The 14,818-nt window shown below is 43.1% G+C and overlaps 1 protein-coding gene across 2 annotated transcripts in view; it reads right to left on the bottom strand.

Moving 5' to 3' along the window:
• Nucleotides 1–14,818, bottom strand: part of LOC126210070 (breast cancer metastasis-suppressor 1-like protein-A) — an 88,804-nt gene that overhangs the window by 42,206 nt on the left and 31,780 nt on the right. For both annotated transcript variants that reach the window (XM_049939191.1, XM_049939192.1), the window contains exon 4: nucleotides 10,102–10,309. In XM_049939191.1, the coding sequence (XP_049795148.1) occupies nucleotides 10,102–10,309 (208 nt within the window). The remainder of the gene's footprint in view (nucleotides 1–10,101; nucleotides 10,310–14,818) is intronic.

Raw genomic sequence — 14,818 nt, 5'->3', positions numbered from 1 at the left:
ACCGTCCGTGACGCGCCGTGCCGATGTGTGCCTCCCGCGATCTTTCTGATGGCTACTGCAGAGTATATGTGCAGAAATTGAAGAGTTAAAATTCCAAGACATTTGAACAACAGCCTGCAAGATCTCACACTTAAAATGTAATCCACAAAATGTACAACTTTATGGGGCCAAATAATCCAAATATCTAAATCTACAATTCTGCTGCACAAAGAGTCATACAATGCGTAAGGGATAGTACACAGTGCAACACTGTAATTTTCTTCTCTTTGTAAATGAACAGATAGTGTGTAGGAATTACGAGTGTATATGTTTATACCTTCAGCAAAGTGTCACATTTCCATATGTTGTATCTCAATGAGGAATTTGAAACATTTAGCTCTGGAGAGGAGCAAAAAGGAGAGCTATGGTTCAAGTTTAAAAGAATAGCTGACCATGCGCTGGAAAGATAGGTACCCAGTAAAATAGTCCATGATAGGAGGAACTTTCCATAGTATACAGTCACAGCAAAGAAACTTCTAAAAAAAAAAAAGAGATTACTGCATAACTGTAAAACAAAGCATAGGACTATAGATAGAGATATGCTGAATGAAATACGTTTGGCTGTCCAGAGGGCAATACCAGAGGATAGTATTTTTGAAGGATCTCTCACAAGATCGGATGAAATTCTAGTAATGCATACAGGTATTTCCTCTGTGTGCCAAGTAAACTCACATTTCAGCTAAAATTGCTTTGAGAACATATGTCCAAAACCTTTATGTGTGGAATTGTGGCTTATTCATCTCATGAAGTACATTTACAATCCAATTAGTTTGCATATGGGAGACATGTCAAAAATTTATAATACGATTACCATGGTTTTTATGCTTATAAATAACAACACTAAAAAGATATTTGTATCCATCTCAAATTTCCAGTTCAACCTACATGACTTGCATTAACTTGGGTTCTAATTTATTATAAATTTTCATTCCCATTTATTGAGGTCACTGTGCATACAGTTTGGGGCAATGGGCAGGAAGCATAAATTTTTTTTTGTTTATCATATCCTACGAATGAACAAACTTGTATAAAAAAACATAATGATCTTGGTGAAATCTGTGAATGGATTGAGGATTTCGTCACTGAGAGGGTACAGCAACTTATGTTGGATGGAGAGCCATCAATAAATGTAGAAGAAACTTCAGGTGCATCCAGGGAGGTGTGTTGTTTGTTTTATTTTAGGGCACAAAAAACAACTGTGGTCATACATGCCCAAGTCAAAACTATAGAACACAAACACAGAGACAAGGGAAATGACTATGTGTCAATCCCAATGGAATGAATAGGAGACATCTAAACAAGGTACATGGGAAAAGGACTAAAAAAAAACACGATACAAAAATGGAGATTCAAAACTAAAAATTAAATGGCCTTCACCATATTGTTTCAGCATATAAAAAGTAAAACACGGGCAACAGCCCGCATGTCATTTGCTAAAACAGATGATAAATCAGATGGCAAACCCAAGATGGAACGTAAGTTAGTAAAAAAAGGGCATTCCAGCAGGTAGTGGCGGACAGTTAAAATTTGGGCACAATGCGTGCAAAGTGGTGGGGCAGTGCCACTGAGCAAATGATGATGGCTAAAAAGGCAGTGCCCAATACGCAGCCGAGTTAAAATAATCTCCTCTTGGCAGGAGGTGCGAAAGGAGGTCGTCCAAGGCGCTGGAGGTACTCGCGGGCTGAGGTAAGAGGACTGCAGCCTTAGCAGCAGTGTCAGAAGCCTGATTTCCTGGCAAACCGACATGACCAGGGACCCACAGAAACATGACATTGGCTCCACCAAGAGTGAGCAAGTGACAGTTTTCCTGTGCCCGCAGCACTAAGGGACGAGCAGTATACAGTCAAAGAGACTGTGGAGGGCGCTGAATGAGTCTGAGCAGCGGACACAATTGGGAAGGCTGTGTCGCCGGATGTACTCCACAGCTCAGCTGTAAATACTGAGGAGTGGGCCGGAATCCAATATCGAAATACACGGGTGCCAATGATGAACGCACACCCAACCCCACAGTCAGTCTGAGAGCCATTAGTGTATACAAAGGTACTACCGCTAAAATCCATGCAAAGGTCATGAAACTGAAAGCTACAGACCGAGGCTGGAGTAGTGTCCTTAGGAAGGGAACGAAGGCCGAGGTTAACATGGGCCACTTCATGAAGCCCAGGTGGTGAAGGGTGCACACCCACGGGGATAGCTGCATGCAGCGTGAAGTTAAGCCGCCATAGCAAATGGCGAAAAGATCAAAGGAATCATCAAAGAAGGGGGCACAGGAAGGGTGGCCACGCATAGCAGACAAACGGCATGCATACCTGCTGAGGAGAAAGTCACGGCGGTAGGACAGTGGTAGTTCAGCAGCATCAGCATACAGACTCTCAACTGGGCTCGTGTAAAAGGCACCCGTCGCCAAACGGATGCCATGATGATGGATAGTGTTGAGGCGGCGTAAAAGGGATGGGCATGGAGATGCATAAACAAAGTGCCCATAGTCGAGTTTCGGAGGAGGGTGGTTCGATCGGCACCCCAAGAAGTACCATTGAAGACACGTAGGACATTGAGAGACTGTGTACAGTGGGCTGCCAGATAAGAGACATGGGAGGACCAAGAGTGTTTCCTATCGAGCATGAGCCCTAGGAATTTCGTAGTGTCAATGAACGGAAGGGCAAGAGGCCCAAGATGGAGAGCTGGCGGGGGAAACCATTTGCGCCGCCAGAAATTCATACAGACGGTTTTGTCAGTGCAAAAGTGAAAGCCATTGGCGAAGCTCCAGGACTGAAGACAATCAAGACAGTGCTGAAGACGCTGCTCAGTGAGACAGGTCTGTGGAGAACTGCAATAGATGGCAAAATCATCAACAAAAAGGGAGCCGGAGTCACCCGGCGGGAGACAGGCCACGATAGGGTTAATGGTGATAGCAAAGAGGATGACACTCAGGGCGGAATCCTGAGGCACACCATTTTTGTGGATAAAGGTGTCCGACAAAGCAGCACCTTGAAAACTCAGTCATGTAAAAATGCCCAAAGAAAACAGGGCACACACCCATGGAAGCCCCACGTGTAAAGAGAACGGATGATACCAGTTCTCCAGCAGGTGTCGTAGGCCTTCTCCAAATCGAAAAAGATGGCCACAGTCTGGGATTTCCGCAGAAAACCATTCATGACATGGGTGGACAAAGTAATGAGATGGTCAACTGCAGAACGCTGTGCTACAAATCCACACTGTGCATTTGTGAGTAAATGGTGAGATTCAATCTACCTCACCAGCCGGGCATGAATCATACATTCCATCACCTTCAAACGCAGCTGGTAAGAGAGATGGGGCGGTAGTTAGAAGGAAGGCTTTTGTCCTTACCGGGCTTAGGTATGTGTATGACTGTGGCTTCACGGCAGCATCATGTGCCCTCAGCCCAGATGCGGTTGTATGTGTTAAGCAGAAAGAGCTTGCCCACAAGAGAGAGGTGCTGCAACATCTGAATGTGTATAGCATCTGGCCCTGGTCCGGAGGACTGGGACGAACTGAGAGCATGATCTAGCTCTCTTACAGTGAAGGTGGCATTGTAGCACTCACGATTCCGAGAAGAGAAGGCTATCGCTCAAGCCTCCTCCACTTGTTTCCTATGAATAAAGGTAGGGTGATAGTGGGAAGAGCTCAAAACATCCGCAAAATGGCGGCCCAAGGTGTTGGAGATAGCAACAGGATCCACGACGACAGCGGCACTTACTGTCAGGCCGGAAATGGGGGAATCGATCTTGGTTCGAGACAACCATTGGAGGTTGGCCCACACAACAGAGGAAGGTGTGGAACTGTTAAAAGAACTAGTGAACAAAATCCAACTAGCTCTTTTGCTATTCCGAAGAACTCGACGACACTTTGCACGCATCTGTTTATAATAAATGCAGTTTTCCAGTGCAGGGTGGCGGTTAAAAACATGGAGAGGGAGGGGGGGGGGGGTGTTGTGACCTTTGCTATTGATATTATACATTAATTACTTTGCAGACAATACTAATAGTAATCTCAAACTGTTTGCAGGTGATGCAGTTATCTATAATGAAGTATTGTCTGAAAAAGGCTGTAATGAAATTCTGTCAGATTGTGATAATGTTACAAAGCTGTGAAATGACTGGCAATTTGCTTTGAATGTTCAGAAATGTAAAATTTTACAGTTCACAAAACAAAACAAAAAAAGTTTTAACCCATGACTAAAATATCAGAGGCACAACTGGAACTACTCAACTCATATCAATACATTGGTGTAGCAATTTGTAGAGCTATGAAACATAAAGATCACACGGGCTCAAATCAAAGGTAAGGTATGGGTCTCACTTCATTTCATTGCTAGAATACTAGAAAATGCAGTCAATGTACAAAGGAGACTGCTTACTAAACACTTAGGTGACCCATCTTAGAACAGTGCTCAAGCATGTAGGATCTGTACTGCATAGGGCTAAAGGGGAACATATACAAAGAAACATTTTCAGCTGTCCCCATCGAGGTATATCAACAACACCTGTCGGCAGGTGAGGGTTTCAATAAATTACCATTTATTCTAGAGAAGCTGCATGGTCATCAGTGGCATCTGTTCTTTCAAGAACAGTTACTATCTTCATATACATGTAGTTAAGGCTACCCAGCCACTGACCTTGGTCTGTGCGAATGCGCACAGGTTGCCCGAACTCTTACAGGGAATTGTCACCTTAGTGTGCGTGAGTAATGAGTGGATGGGCAAATATCTATTAGGTACATTATGTAAGTATGATTCATTTAAGTTCACAAAGAGGCATTTATTAAGTTATCCTTCTTCCTGCACTCCATATATGAATGGAACATGATAAAGCCCTAATACCTAGTACAAAGGGAAGTACCCTCTGCCATGCACTTCACAGTGGTTTGCAGAGTATGGGTTCAATTTGTTTGGATGTGTCTGTACAATCCTTGATTTGTTTCTCTGTACATGCCTTGATCTGTCTAGCTTTCTGGAAAGTTCATTCTTTGGAAGTTTAAATCTGGCTAGATGACTCATAAGAAGGCACTTTCTTAAATAGACACTGTTGCAGCATGAAATCAAAGGCAGTTTGAAAGTCTAGAAACAATGAATCCACTTTATCGCCTCAATTTATGATTATTAAAATATCAAGAGTGAGGAGTGCAGAGTTTTGTGTAACCTAGGTTTCTGGAATTTCTGTTGGTCGCCATAAATGCTTCATTATTTGCATTATTATTTGTCTGCACTTTTATAACTACAAGCTCAGCTAATACTGAAAACAAGATACATACAAAAAATTATTTTGTCATTTAAGAAATAATATTCTATCAAAATACTTTGTAACACAGTTGCTGCAAATAACTTTATAAACTTCATTTACACTGAGAAAAGTCATACTATGAGGGATATCTACACTGCTGGCCACCGTAAATGCAACACCAAGAAAGACAAGAGGTAGCACAACAAAATTTTTTTTGTAGATAACATGTTGACCAAGTATCAACTGATTACGTTTACAGACGTCTGTGACATGTGGTTCCTGCCAAAATCAGTAGCCAGAGTAGCCGCCATTGTTGGAGATCACTGCTGCCACACGTCTCGGCATTGAGTCAAAGAGACGTTGGATGTGTTCCTGGGGTACAGCAGCCCAAGCAGCTTCCACACGTTGCCAAAGATCATCTGGTGTGGCAGCTGGGGATGTAATCTGGGTCACTCGTTGAGCAACCATGGACCACTTGTTTTCTATCGGCGAAAGATCCGGAGAGCGAGACGGCCAGGGAAGCAATTCAATCTGGTTATTGACGAAGAACCTTTGGACAATGCGTGCCACGTGTGGTCGCGCATTATCCTGTTGAAATATGGCTGTGGCCGAGCCCTGAAGGTAAGGAAGGACAACTGGCTCCAGCACCTCGGATATGTAGCACCGGCTATTCAAAGTATCGGCAATGCGTACCAGAGGCGTGCGAGAGTAATATCCAATACCGCCCCATACCATAATACCCGGTGCAAGACCAGTGTGGCGGTGCATAATGCAGCTGTCCAGCATTCTCTCTCCACGGTGTCTCCACACTCGAATCCGACCATCGTGGTGCTGCAGACAGAAGCGTGCCTCGTCAGTAAAGACAACATCATTCCATTCTGCCGTCCACATCAGTCTGTCATCACACCATTGGCGACGGAGACGTCTGTGGTTCTGCGTCAATGGTAGACGAAGCAATGGACGTCTTGCGGACAGACCACTCTGCTGTAAACGGCGTCCAATGGTACGCGCAGACACTGGATGATGCGTTACAGACGCAATGTGCTGTGCTATGGTTCGGGATGTCACTGAGCGATCCGTCACTGCAATGCGCACAATTTGCCTATCAGCACGTGCAGTGGTGCACCGAGGTGAATGCGATCGACCACGTCGGTCCGTCGTACCCTCCTGCATCCAACGGTAACATATCCGCATTACAGTTGTTTGATTTCGTCCAACACGACTAGCGATTTCTCTGTATGATAATCCACAATCTCGGTAAGCCACTATCCTTCCTCTGTCGAACTTGGATACTTGATCAAACCATGTTCGCTGTTGTCTACGAGGCATAACTGATCGTCTTGTGAAACAACCACAAGGTAAACACACGTGGCGAACGTACACTCGTCGAAATCGCCAAGCCTTAAATGGCGCTATGAGGTGGCGCCACAGGCGCGCGTGATGTGCGTCTGCACTGAAATTCTAATCAGTTGCATATCTCATCGCTGCAAACCCATGGTGTAAATTTCACTTGATTCGGATGCTTCCTTCAGGGTGTTGCATTTACGGTGGCCAGCAGTGTAGAAAGCTTTTTACAAAAACACAATTACACATATTTCAATGAAACATACAGGAACAACAGCATAGATATTACATCATTTTGTCACATAATCACCTTTTACTTCAATGCATTTTATCAATCTCCATTGTAGATGTCTCCCAACAAATCCTTAAACTCCATCTCCACTTCGGTTTTCATCTCCTCATTGTCAGAAAAGTGTTTTCCACCCACAAATTTCTTCAATTTAGGAAATACATGATAGTCAATAGGCATGTGATTTGTACTGTAAGATATGTGGTTTAAAAGATTCCAACACAATGAGGTCAATAACTCTTGCACTGCTTGAGTTGAGTGCAGTCTGGCATTGTCATGAAAGAGGCAGACTCCCTGTGTCAGCATTCCATGTTTGCTTTGCATGGATCTGTGGAGTTTCTTTAGGGTCTCACAATATCATGCAAAGCTGACTGCTTTGCTCCTCGGCAAGAATCCGACAAGCAGAACCCCTTATTTGTCCCAGAAAACAGTTGCCAGACTTTTCGAGCTGACTGTTGAGTTTTGAATTTTTTTGTTGAAGGGGAATGAGTGTGGTGTCACTGCACTAAGTGTCATTTATTCTGTGAGGTAAGGTTGTAAATATGTCATTCCTGTCACTATGGAGCCAGGAAAGTCCTTCGACACTTGCAAAACCATCAGTCAAATCTGTCAAATTGCATAGAACTGTCATTCATTGCCGTCAGACAGAGATCATGCTATGTCATTGAATTTATGCACTAAAATATGCAGTGTTCTTTTATCTCCACAAATTGTTATGGAAGATGCAATACAGATATTATTAGAAGAAGTATTTTCAATTATTTAGTAGAAAACTACAACCGTATCAAAGTTTCCAGATTCCAGCACAAGAACAACTGCAAAGAAGTAGTAGTCAGAAACTTATTTAATATACATGATTTTATGATAACAGTAAATCAAAAAGCAGCAGTCCTGAGTTGGAAGATATCAATATTCTCAATCAGTAATAACTTAGACATTCAAAAAAACTAATAGGAACATTGATCTCCATTATTTCCTGTATCATCTAAAGCTTAATGAAGTGCAGAGAGCAGATTACAGATCTGAGAAGATTTGAGAATTCAGATTTGTGAGAATGAGTACATAGATTTTTTATGTTATTATTCACTTTTTAATGTTTCTGCCCTACTGGACCATACAATGTTCAACAAAGGCCATTTTCAGAGTTCTGTTTCAGCTTTTTTCTTTATGTCCATGTCAATTTCATTCCATCAGAATGGACTCTTATGAGCAAGTTCTTCTGGTCTTCTTGAGTTTTTCTGCTATGCCAACTGCCAATTTTTCAATTTTCTGCTTAAAATTCATCATCGAGTTGCCTTATTCCCCTAGAATTTTGGACTGATTTTTTTCATATCCAAATATATATTGTTATATTTTTCTATTTCTTTATTTGCTCTAAGTCGGTACATTCCTCCTTCAATATATTTTGAATCTGAAATTTTTCCAGTACTTTTTGTGCTCCCTTTTTGATTTCTTGTATCTATTTCAGTTTAAAATGAGTGTTAAGTTAAAACAGATCAATCTCCTGAATCATTTTGAGCTGTGAAACACTCTTTGCTTTCCTGTATTTACTTCCTAGAATTTTTGCTGCCAGATATACACTTTGTTTTTGCAAATGGCATTCATTCTTTATAAAGTTACATTTGTTTTTGTGTTGTTTGAATGTCCTGACATCATGTATTGTATTCTGAAGGAGAAACTCAAGAGTGATTTGTAACAAAATGACTCAGAAAATTTTCTTCCGCCAATGAAGAGTTCAACTCCTCCCAGAGCATATGAAACTTCCTGGAGTTTTTAAGAATTCCTTAGGATTTCCAGTAAATTTGATTTCCATAAGTTTTCCTGATATTCCAAGTTTTATAGACAAGTTGTCACATGGCCGGTTAATGCTCTGGCAAAGGAAAGCAATTCTCAGTAACTTAGGTGTACGCTATAATGGGAATTGTTACTATGCAGATTGTACAAGAACTGTAAGGGTAAAATAAGAATGCAAGATAGAGAACTGAGAACTCAGATTAAAAAGTGCGTAAGACAGAGAACAGTCTTTCCTCTTACTGTTCCATGTGTGTACAGAGTAAGCAATGATGAAAATAAAAGATAGTGGGATTAAAACTCAGCAAGAAAGAGTATCAGTGATAAGATCTGATGATGACACTGTGATCCTCAGTAAATGTCGTGTGACTAGGGCCTCCCATTGGGTAGACCATTCGCTGGGTGCAAGGCTTTCGATTTGACGCCACTTCGGCAACTTTTGTGTGGATGGGGATGAAATGATGATGATTAGGACAACGCGACACCCAGTTGCTGAGCGGAGAAAATCTCCGACTCAGCCGGGAATCAAACGCGGGCCCTTAGGATTGACATTTTGTCACGGTGGCCACTCAGGTACTGGGAGCAGACACTATCCTCAGTGAAAGTGATGAACAATTACATGACATGTTGAATGGAATGCACAGTGTAATGAGTACAATATATGGATGGAGAGTAAACGGAAGAAAGACTAAACTGAAGAATAGCAGAAACGAAATTAATGATAAATTTAACACAAAACTTGGGGGATCAAGATGTAGAGGAAGTGAAGGAATCCTCTTACTACGGAAGCAAAGTAACAAATGATTGAGTAAGAAAAGAGAACATAAGAAACAGATCAGAACAAAAAAAGAGAGCAGTCCTGGCCAAAAGAAGTCTGCCAGTATCAAATATTTGCCGCAATTTAAGGAAGACATTTCTGAGGGTCTACATCCAGACCAAAGAACCGTACAGAAGCGATTTATAAAATGCGGCAAAACCAGAAAAAAGAGAATTGGAGCCTTTCAGATACAGAAGGATGTTATAAAGAAGTTGGACTGATAAAATAAGAAATGAGGAGGAACATAAGGAAAACGCTGAAAATGAGAGGGACATATTTTAAGACATCAGGGAATCACTTCTGTGGTACTAGAGAGAGTAGTAGATGGTAAAAATTATAGGGGGCGGGGGACTAGAATTTATACAAGAAACAACTGTAGATGATGGGTGTGTGAAGAGGTTGGCGAAGGAGATGAAGCTTTGGTGGGCTGCATCAAATATCAAATCCGTCAGAGAAGATGAAGAAGAAGAAGAAGAAGAAGAAGGAAGGAAAGAAGGAAGGAAGGAAGAAAGAGAGACAGAGAGTGAGAGAGAGAGAGAGAGAGAGAGAGAGAGAGAGAGAGAGAGGAAGGCTTTGTGTCGCACCTCGAGGTTTTGCTGTGCGGCGAGCTCCTCGGCGTCGAACTTGTTCTGGATGTTGGCGAGGCGCAGCTCGCGCAGGATGCCCGCCACCTCGGTGCGCACACGCATGTTCTGCTGTAGCTGTTCCAACGGCTGCAGGTACTCCTGGGCACGCCCGCTGCGCACCTCCGACAGCTTCGTGTCCACCTGCGTGACGCGCTCGCGGTACAGCCTGCGACACACCCCTCGCCCGATCACATCTGCAGCTCCGGTCCGGCCGTAAATTTTTTGAAGGGAACTTGAAGAAGGGAGTGAGGGATGGAGGATGGTCACGAGGTAATCCGTCTAGCACACTGGGGCACTGGATTCAGTTTATTAGAAATGTACAGAAATGTAAAATGTTGCTATCGTATTGGATGCCCCACTTATCTTGACCATCCCAAATATCTTTTTGTTCAGAATTGTAATTAAAAAATGTATCAAAAAATGTTATTTAGCTACAGTGGGACATTAAATGGTATGACTGAGTTTCTTGTAACTTTATTTGTTACAAAGGTACGAATAACAATACGTTTTTTCAACAGTGAACTCGTCCACTTGTTAGAGTTGACACTAAGCAAATATAAACATTCAGCTGAATGTGTGTGTGAGTGCAATGTACAGTGATAAAGAGAAGACAAAAATGTTATGCACGTATGGAGAATGTAAGTTAGCAGAAAATAACTGCAGCTACATTTTAGTTCCAAGATAATCAGTTTTGACAGTCTTATGCTGCCATCATCTGATCTTATGGAACATGTTATGAAATTGCCAAGTAACATTATACGAAGTCAAAGGATAAAAGGTGCTCTCCACATATACGTCTCTAGATAAAAATCCTACCGATAAATTGCACACAGTCGATAAAATCTTCGTACTGTCCACACGTATCGGTAGCGAATGTGACTCTCGTTGCACGGCATTACTGCCCAATTACCTCCTGATATTGCACCAGTCAGCATTCTAGTCCCTGCACACATTGCCAGGCAGCTCCTCTCCCCCTCCTCCCCTCCCACCTGAACACTACTATCCCTCCCTCTTCCTCTCCCCCTCCAGACCACTGCTTGCAACCTGTGTGACAACTGCATTCTGGCCCCAGCTGCAGGAGTTAGCAGTCGTGTGTGCTCGAGGTGTGCTCGCTCGTATGTACAAATGGTGTGAATTTCTCTTTTGCTGATGAGGCTGTGGCCGAAAGGTTTGTGTATGTGTCTTTTAATTGTGCCTGTCTGCAATTTTACTGTCTTCTTTACGGTAAGTAACACTCTCATCATTTCCTACATTACTGGAATCACACAACTTCTACAGACAAGCAGACATACTTGGATGTGTTATACAGTATAGTATCTGCCTGCGACTATACTGCTATGCATACTAGGCACGTATTGTGGGCTGCCACCTCTCCTGGAGGATGTGAACAAGCAGCTCCACACATCCGTGACGTACAGTGGCACCGACCTCACTGACAGGCAGTATTGCAGTACAGAGCACTGCAGTTGGGGAACCACTTTCTTACGCTGTGTCATATGAGGAAGGAGTACAGTGTGCAGTGTGACAATAACATTGACTGTGAGTGTACTGTGTTCAAAGACTAGGAGGTCATCACTCCCGTGCAACAGTACACCTTCCCACACCGTAACACCTCGACAACCAAAACAATCACAGTGAACAACACTGTGAGTCAGACTGCCATTTGGCCCCAAAACTGGTTTCCGAATCACAGTCTGGCACACAGTTTTAATCTGCCAGGAAGATTCAAATCACTCTATGGCAATTCTCTTGGCTGTGGCTCTGCCATTTCTTTTTCCTTTCTCAGAAGTGCCAGTCCATTGAGGTGTGCTCGAAAGCCTCTGTGAACTGTAGGAGGTGGGAGAAAGATACTGGCAGAAGTGAAGCTGTCAGGGTGGGTCACTAGTTGTCACAGACAGCTAGGCAAGGTTCTAAATCTATGTGCTATTCTTGCAAGCAGTTTTAATTTGCCAGGGAGTTTCAACCACAAAATGCTTTACAGAGAGCTGCTGATGTCTGATATTTGCAGAATTCTTGGAATGGAAACAAATTTTAGCACTTTATCATCATCCAGATCAAAGTGCTCAAATTTTTCCTTCTACCATGAAAATGTTTTAAACTGCACAGTTATTGAGCAAGAGAATTACGTAATGCTAGTGTCGGTAAACAAACGCATAATTAGAAAACGAGAGAATTGCCTCAGGTGTACGTAGCAATGCAAAGTCAGCGATACCTTAGAGTCCGAGGAGTGAATGCTCCGAGACTGCAGTGTACATCGTGTCAAAAGCATTCAGTGTATCCGTATCCATCAACAGTCTGTGGTCAACAATACTGAGTGTGTTCGGAGGGGGGGGGGGGGGGGGGGGATAAAATAAATTACAAAGTACCCCTTGTGCATCTACATATTTTTTTTCTAGCAGGTTTTGCTAGGCACAGTATGTGCCCTGGAGTGCCTCAATGGAAACCTCATTTGGAGTAGTTGGCACAGCAAGTTAGATCACATCAGTGCCATCAAAACAGTGTCCTATGAGGGTGGTCGTGATCCTCAGAAACAAAAAGAGGACTGCTGGAGCCACATAGGGACTGTAAGGGCGTTGCAGCAGCATTGTGAACTCACACTTCACCGGGAAACCATGGAGTGATGTGGCCAGGAGTGTTGTCGCAATGGAGCATCCAGGTAGCATCCGTCTCACCCGAAGGACTATTTTTCTCCATCTTTCGAGAACATCCACCGTGTAGACAGTGTTGTCAGTATGTCCTGGGGGTCTGGATCACACCCTTAATGTCAAAAAAGATGGCATTATGCTCACCACCGAAACTTGGTGTCAACTTTCATTCACAGCACATCCAGAAATATAATGTTTATGAAAAGAGAAAAACTGTAAAAAAATTTAAAATACCTTACATTTATGACGGAAAACTAAGATCAGTGATTAGATGATAAGGCTGGACTCAACATAAGCAAAATACACCAATGATCCTAAACATTGTAACCACTGCCCTTCCTTCCCCCAAGGATCAAAATGCTGGCTGGTGGCATTGTGGGCATGTGACAAAGTAAGGAAAGTAAATAAGTGCAGCACAGATGAATGGGGAATCACTCTAGTGATGACATGGGCTGCAAACTGGGAATCCACTGACATCAGCAACTCTGACAAGGGCAGCTTCTTACGACCTGGCATCCAGGAACGAGCGTACAGGAAATGGCGAAGTTAGTTAGCTGTTCCCGTGCTACTGTCGTGAGTATCTGCAGAAAGTAGCTGAAGGATGATGAAACCACTAGTATGTGAAAGGTGTCACATGTCTAAGTTTCATCAGAGAATATGGAGGTCAGAAGCTTGCCCCCCAGTGTTAAGCAGGATAGGTGATAATCTGTGACAGATATGATGACAGAGTACAATGTTGAAGCTGGTGCAAGTGTTTTGGAGCACACTGTTCAGTACACATTGTTAAATGTGGGGATCTGCAGTGGATGGCCCTCCTCACATGTTCCCATGTTAACTGAACTGAATCGTCAAATACGATGTGGGGATCTGCAGTGGATGGCCCTCCTCACATGTTCCCATGTCGACTGAACTGAATCGTCAAATACGATTGCAGTGGGTACGGGATCATCAGGATTGGACTGTGGATCAACGGAAACATCTCACCGGGTCAGATGAATTAAATTTCTTTTTTCGCCAGGTCGATGGCAGTGTCCAGAAATGCGTCATGCACGTGAACAGTTGTATTATGCTATGGGGAACAATGACCTGAGCTTCCACGGGACCAACAGTAGTATTAGAGGCACTGTGACAGCTATGGGTCGGCTGAAAATTACTGCAGACAACTCGAGTACCTTCATTTACGTTTTCATGCCCGACAGTGATTAAATCTTCAGGAAGGATAAATGTCCGTGTCACAAGACCACAATTGCAATACAGCGGTTTGAGGAGCACGGCAGTGAACTCGTGTCGATATCTCAGCCACCAAATTTATCTGACCTGAAACTATCAGGCTCTACAATAGCACCCACATATAGACGGCCCATAATTTATAGGAATTGCCTAGTTTCTGTGGAGACATCTGGTGCCATGTACCTCTGGAAACCTGCTAATGTCTTGTAAAATCCACACACATCATCTTGTAAAATCCACACACAATCACTGCTGTATTACATTTGAAAGGTCAACTAATACACTATCAAGCAGAGAGTCATATTGTTTTGGTTGGTCAGGATATTTCTACAGTCAGTTAATCAAAATTACACAACCATTGTACAATTTATCGAACACCTGTGGTGTAATATCTTTACCCTCTACGTGAATGGCTCAGAAATTATGTAGGTCGGTCGATTTGGGGGAGGGGACCAAACAGTGAGTTCATCAGTCTTATCGGATCAGTGAAGGATGGGAAGGAAATTGGCCATGCCCTTTCAAAGGAACCATCCCCGCATTCACCTGAAGCAATTTAGGGGAATCACAGAAAACCTAAATCGAGATAGCCAGTTGCAGTTTTGAAGCGTCGTCCTCCCAAATGTGAATCCAGTGTGCTAACCACTGCACATCCTTGCTCGGTAGAAACTAAGTAATACACGATACAGTTACACTAAAGTGACCACCGCCTATGTTCGACATCAATGTGCAATAACCACTCACAGACCACAGATGGCTGCACAAGCAAGGGGGGTTATATAAAGCCTGTTCCTTGGAGTGAT

Source organism: Schistocerca nitens, chromosome 10, assembly GCF_023898315.1.
Source record: "Schistocerca nitens isolate TAMUIC-IGC-003100 chromosome 10, iqSchNite1.1, whole genome shotgun sequence".
NCBI classification, from domain to species: Eukaryota; Metazoa; Arthropoda; class Insecta; order Orthoptera; family Acrididae; genus Schistocerca; species Schistocerca nitens.
This window is presented reverse-complemented; position numbering and strand designations above follow the sequence as displayed.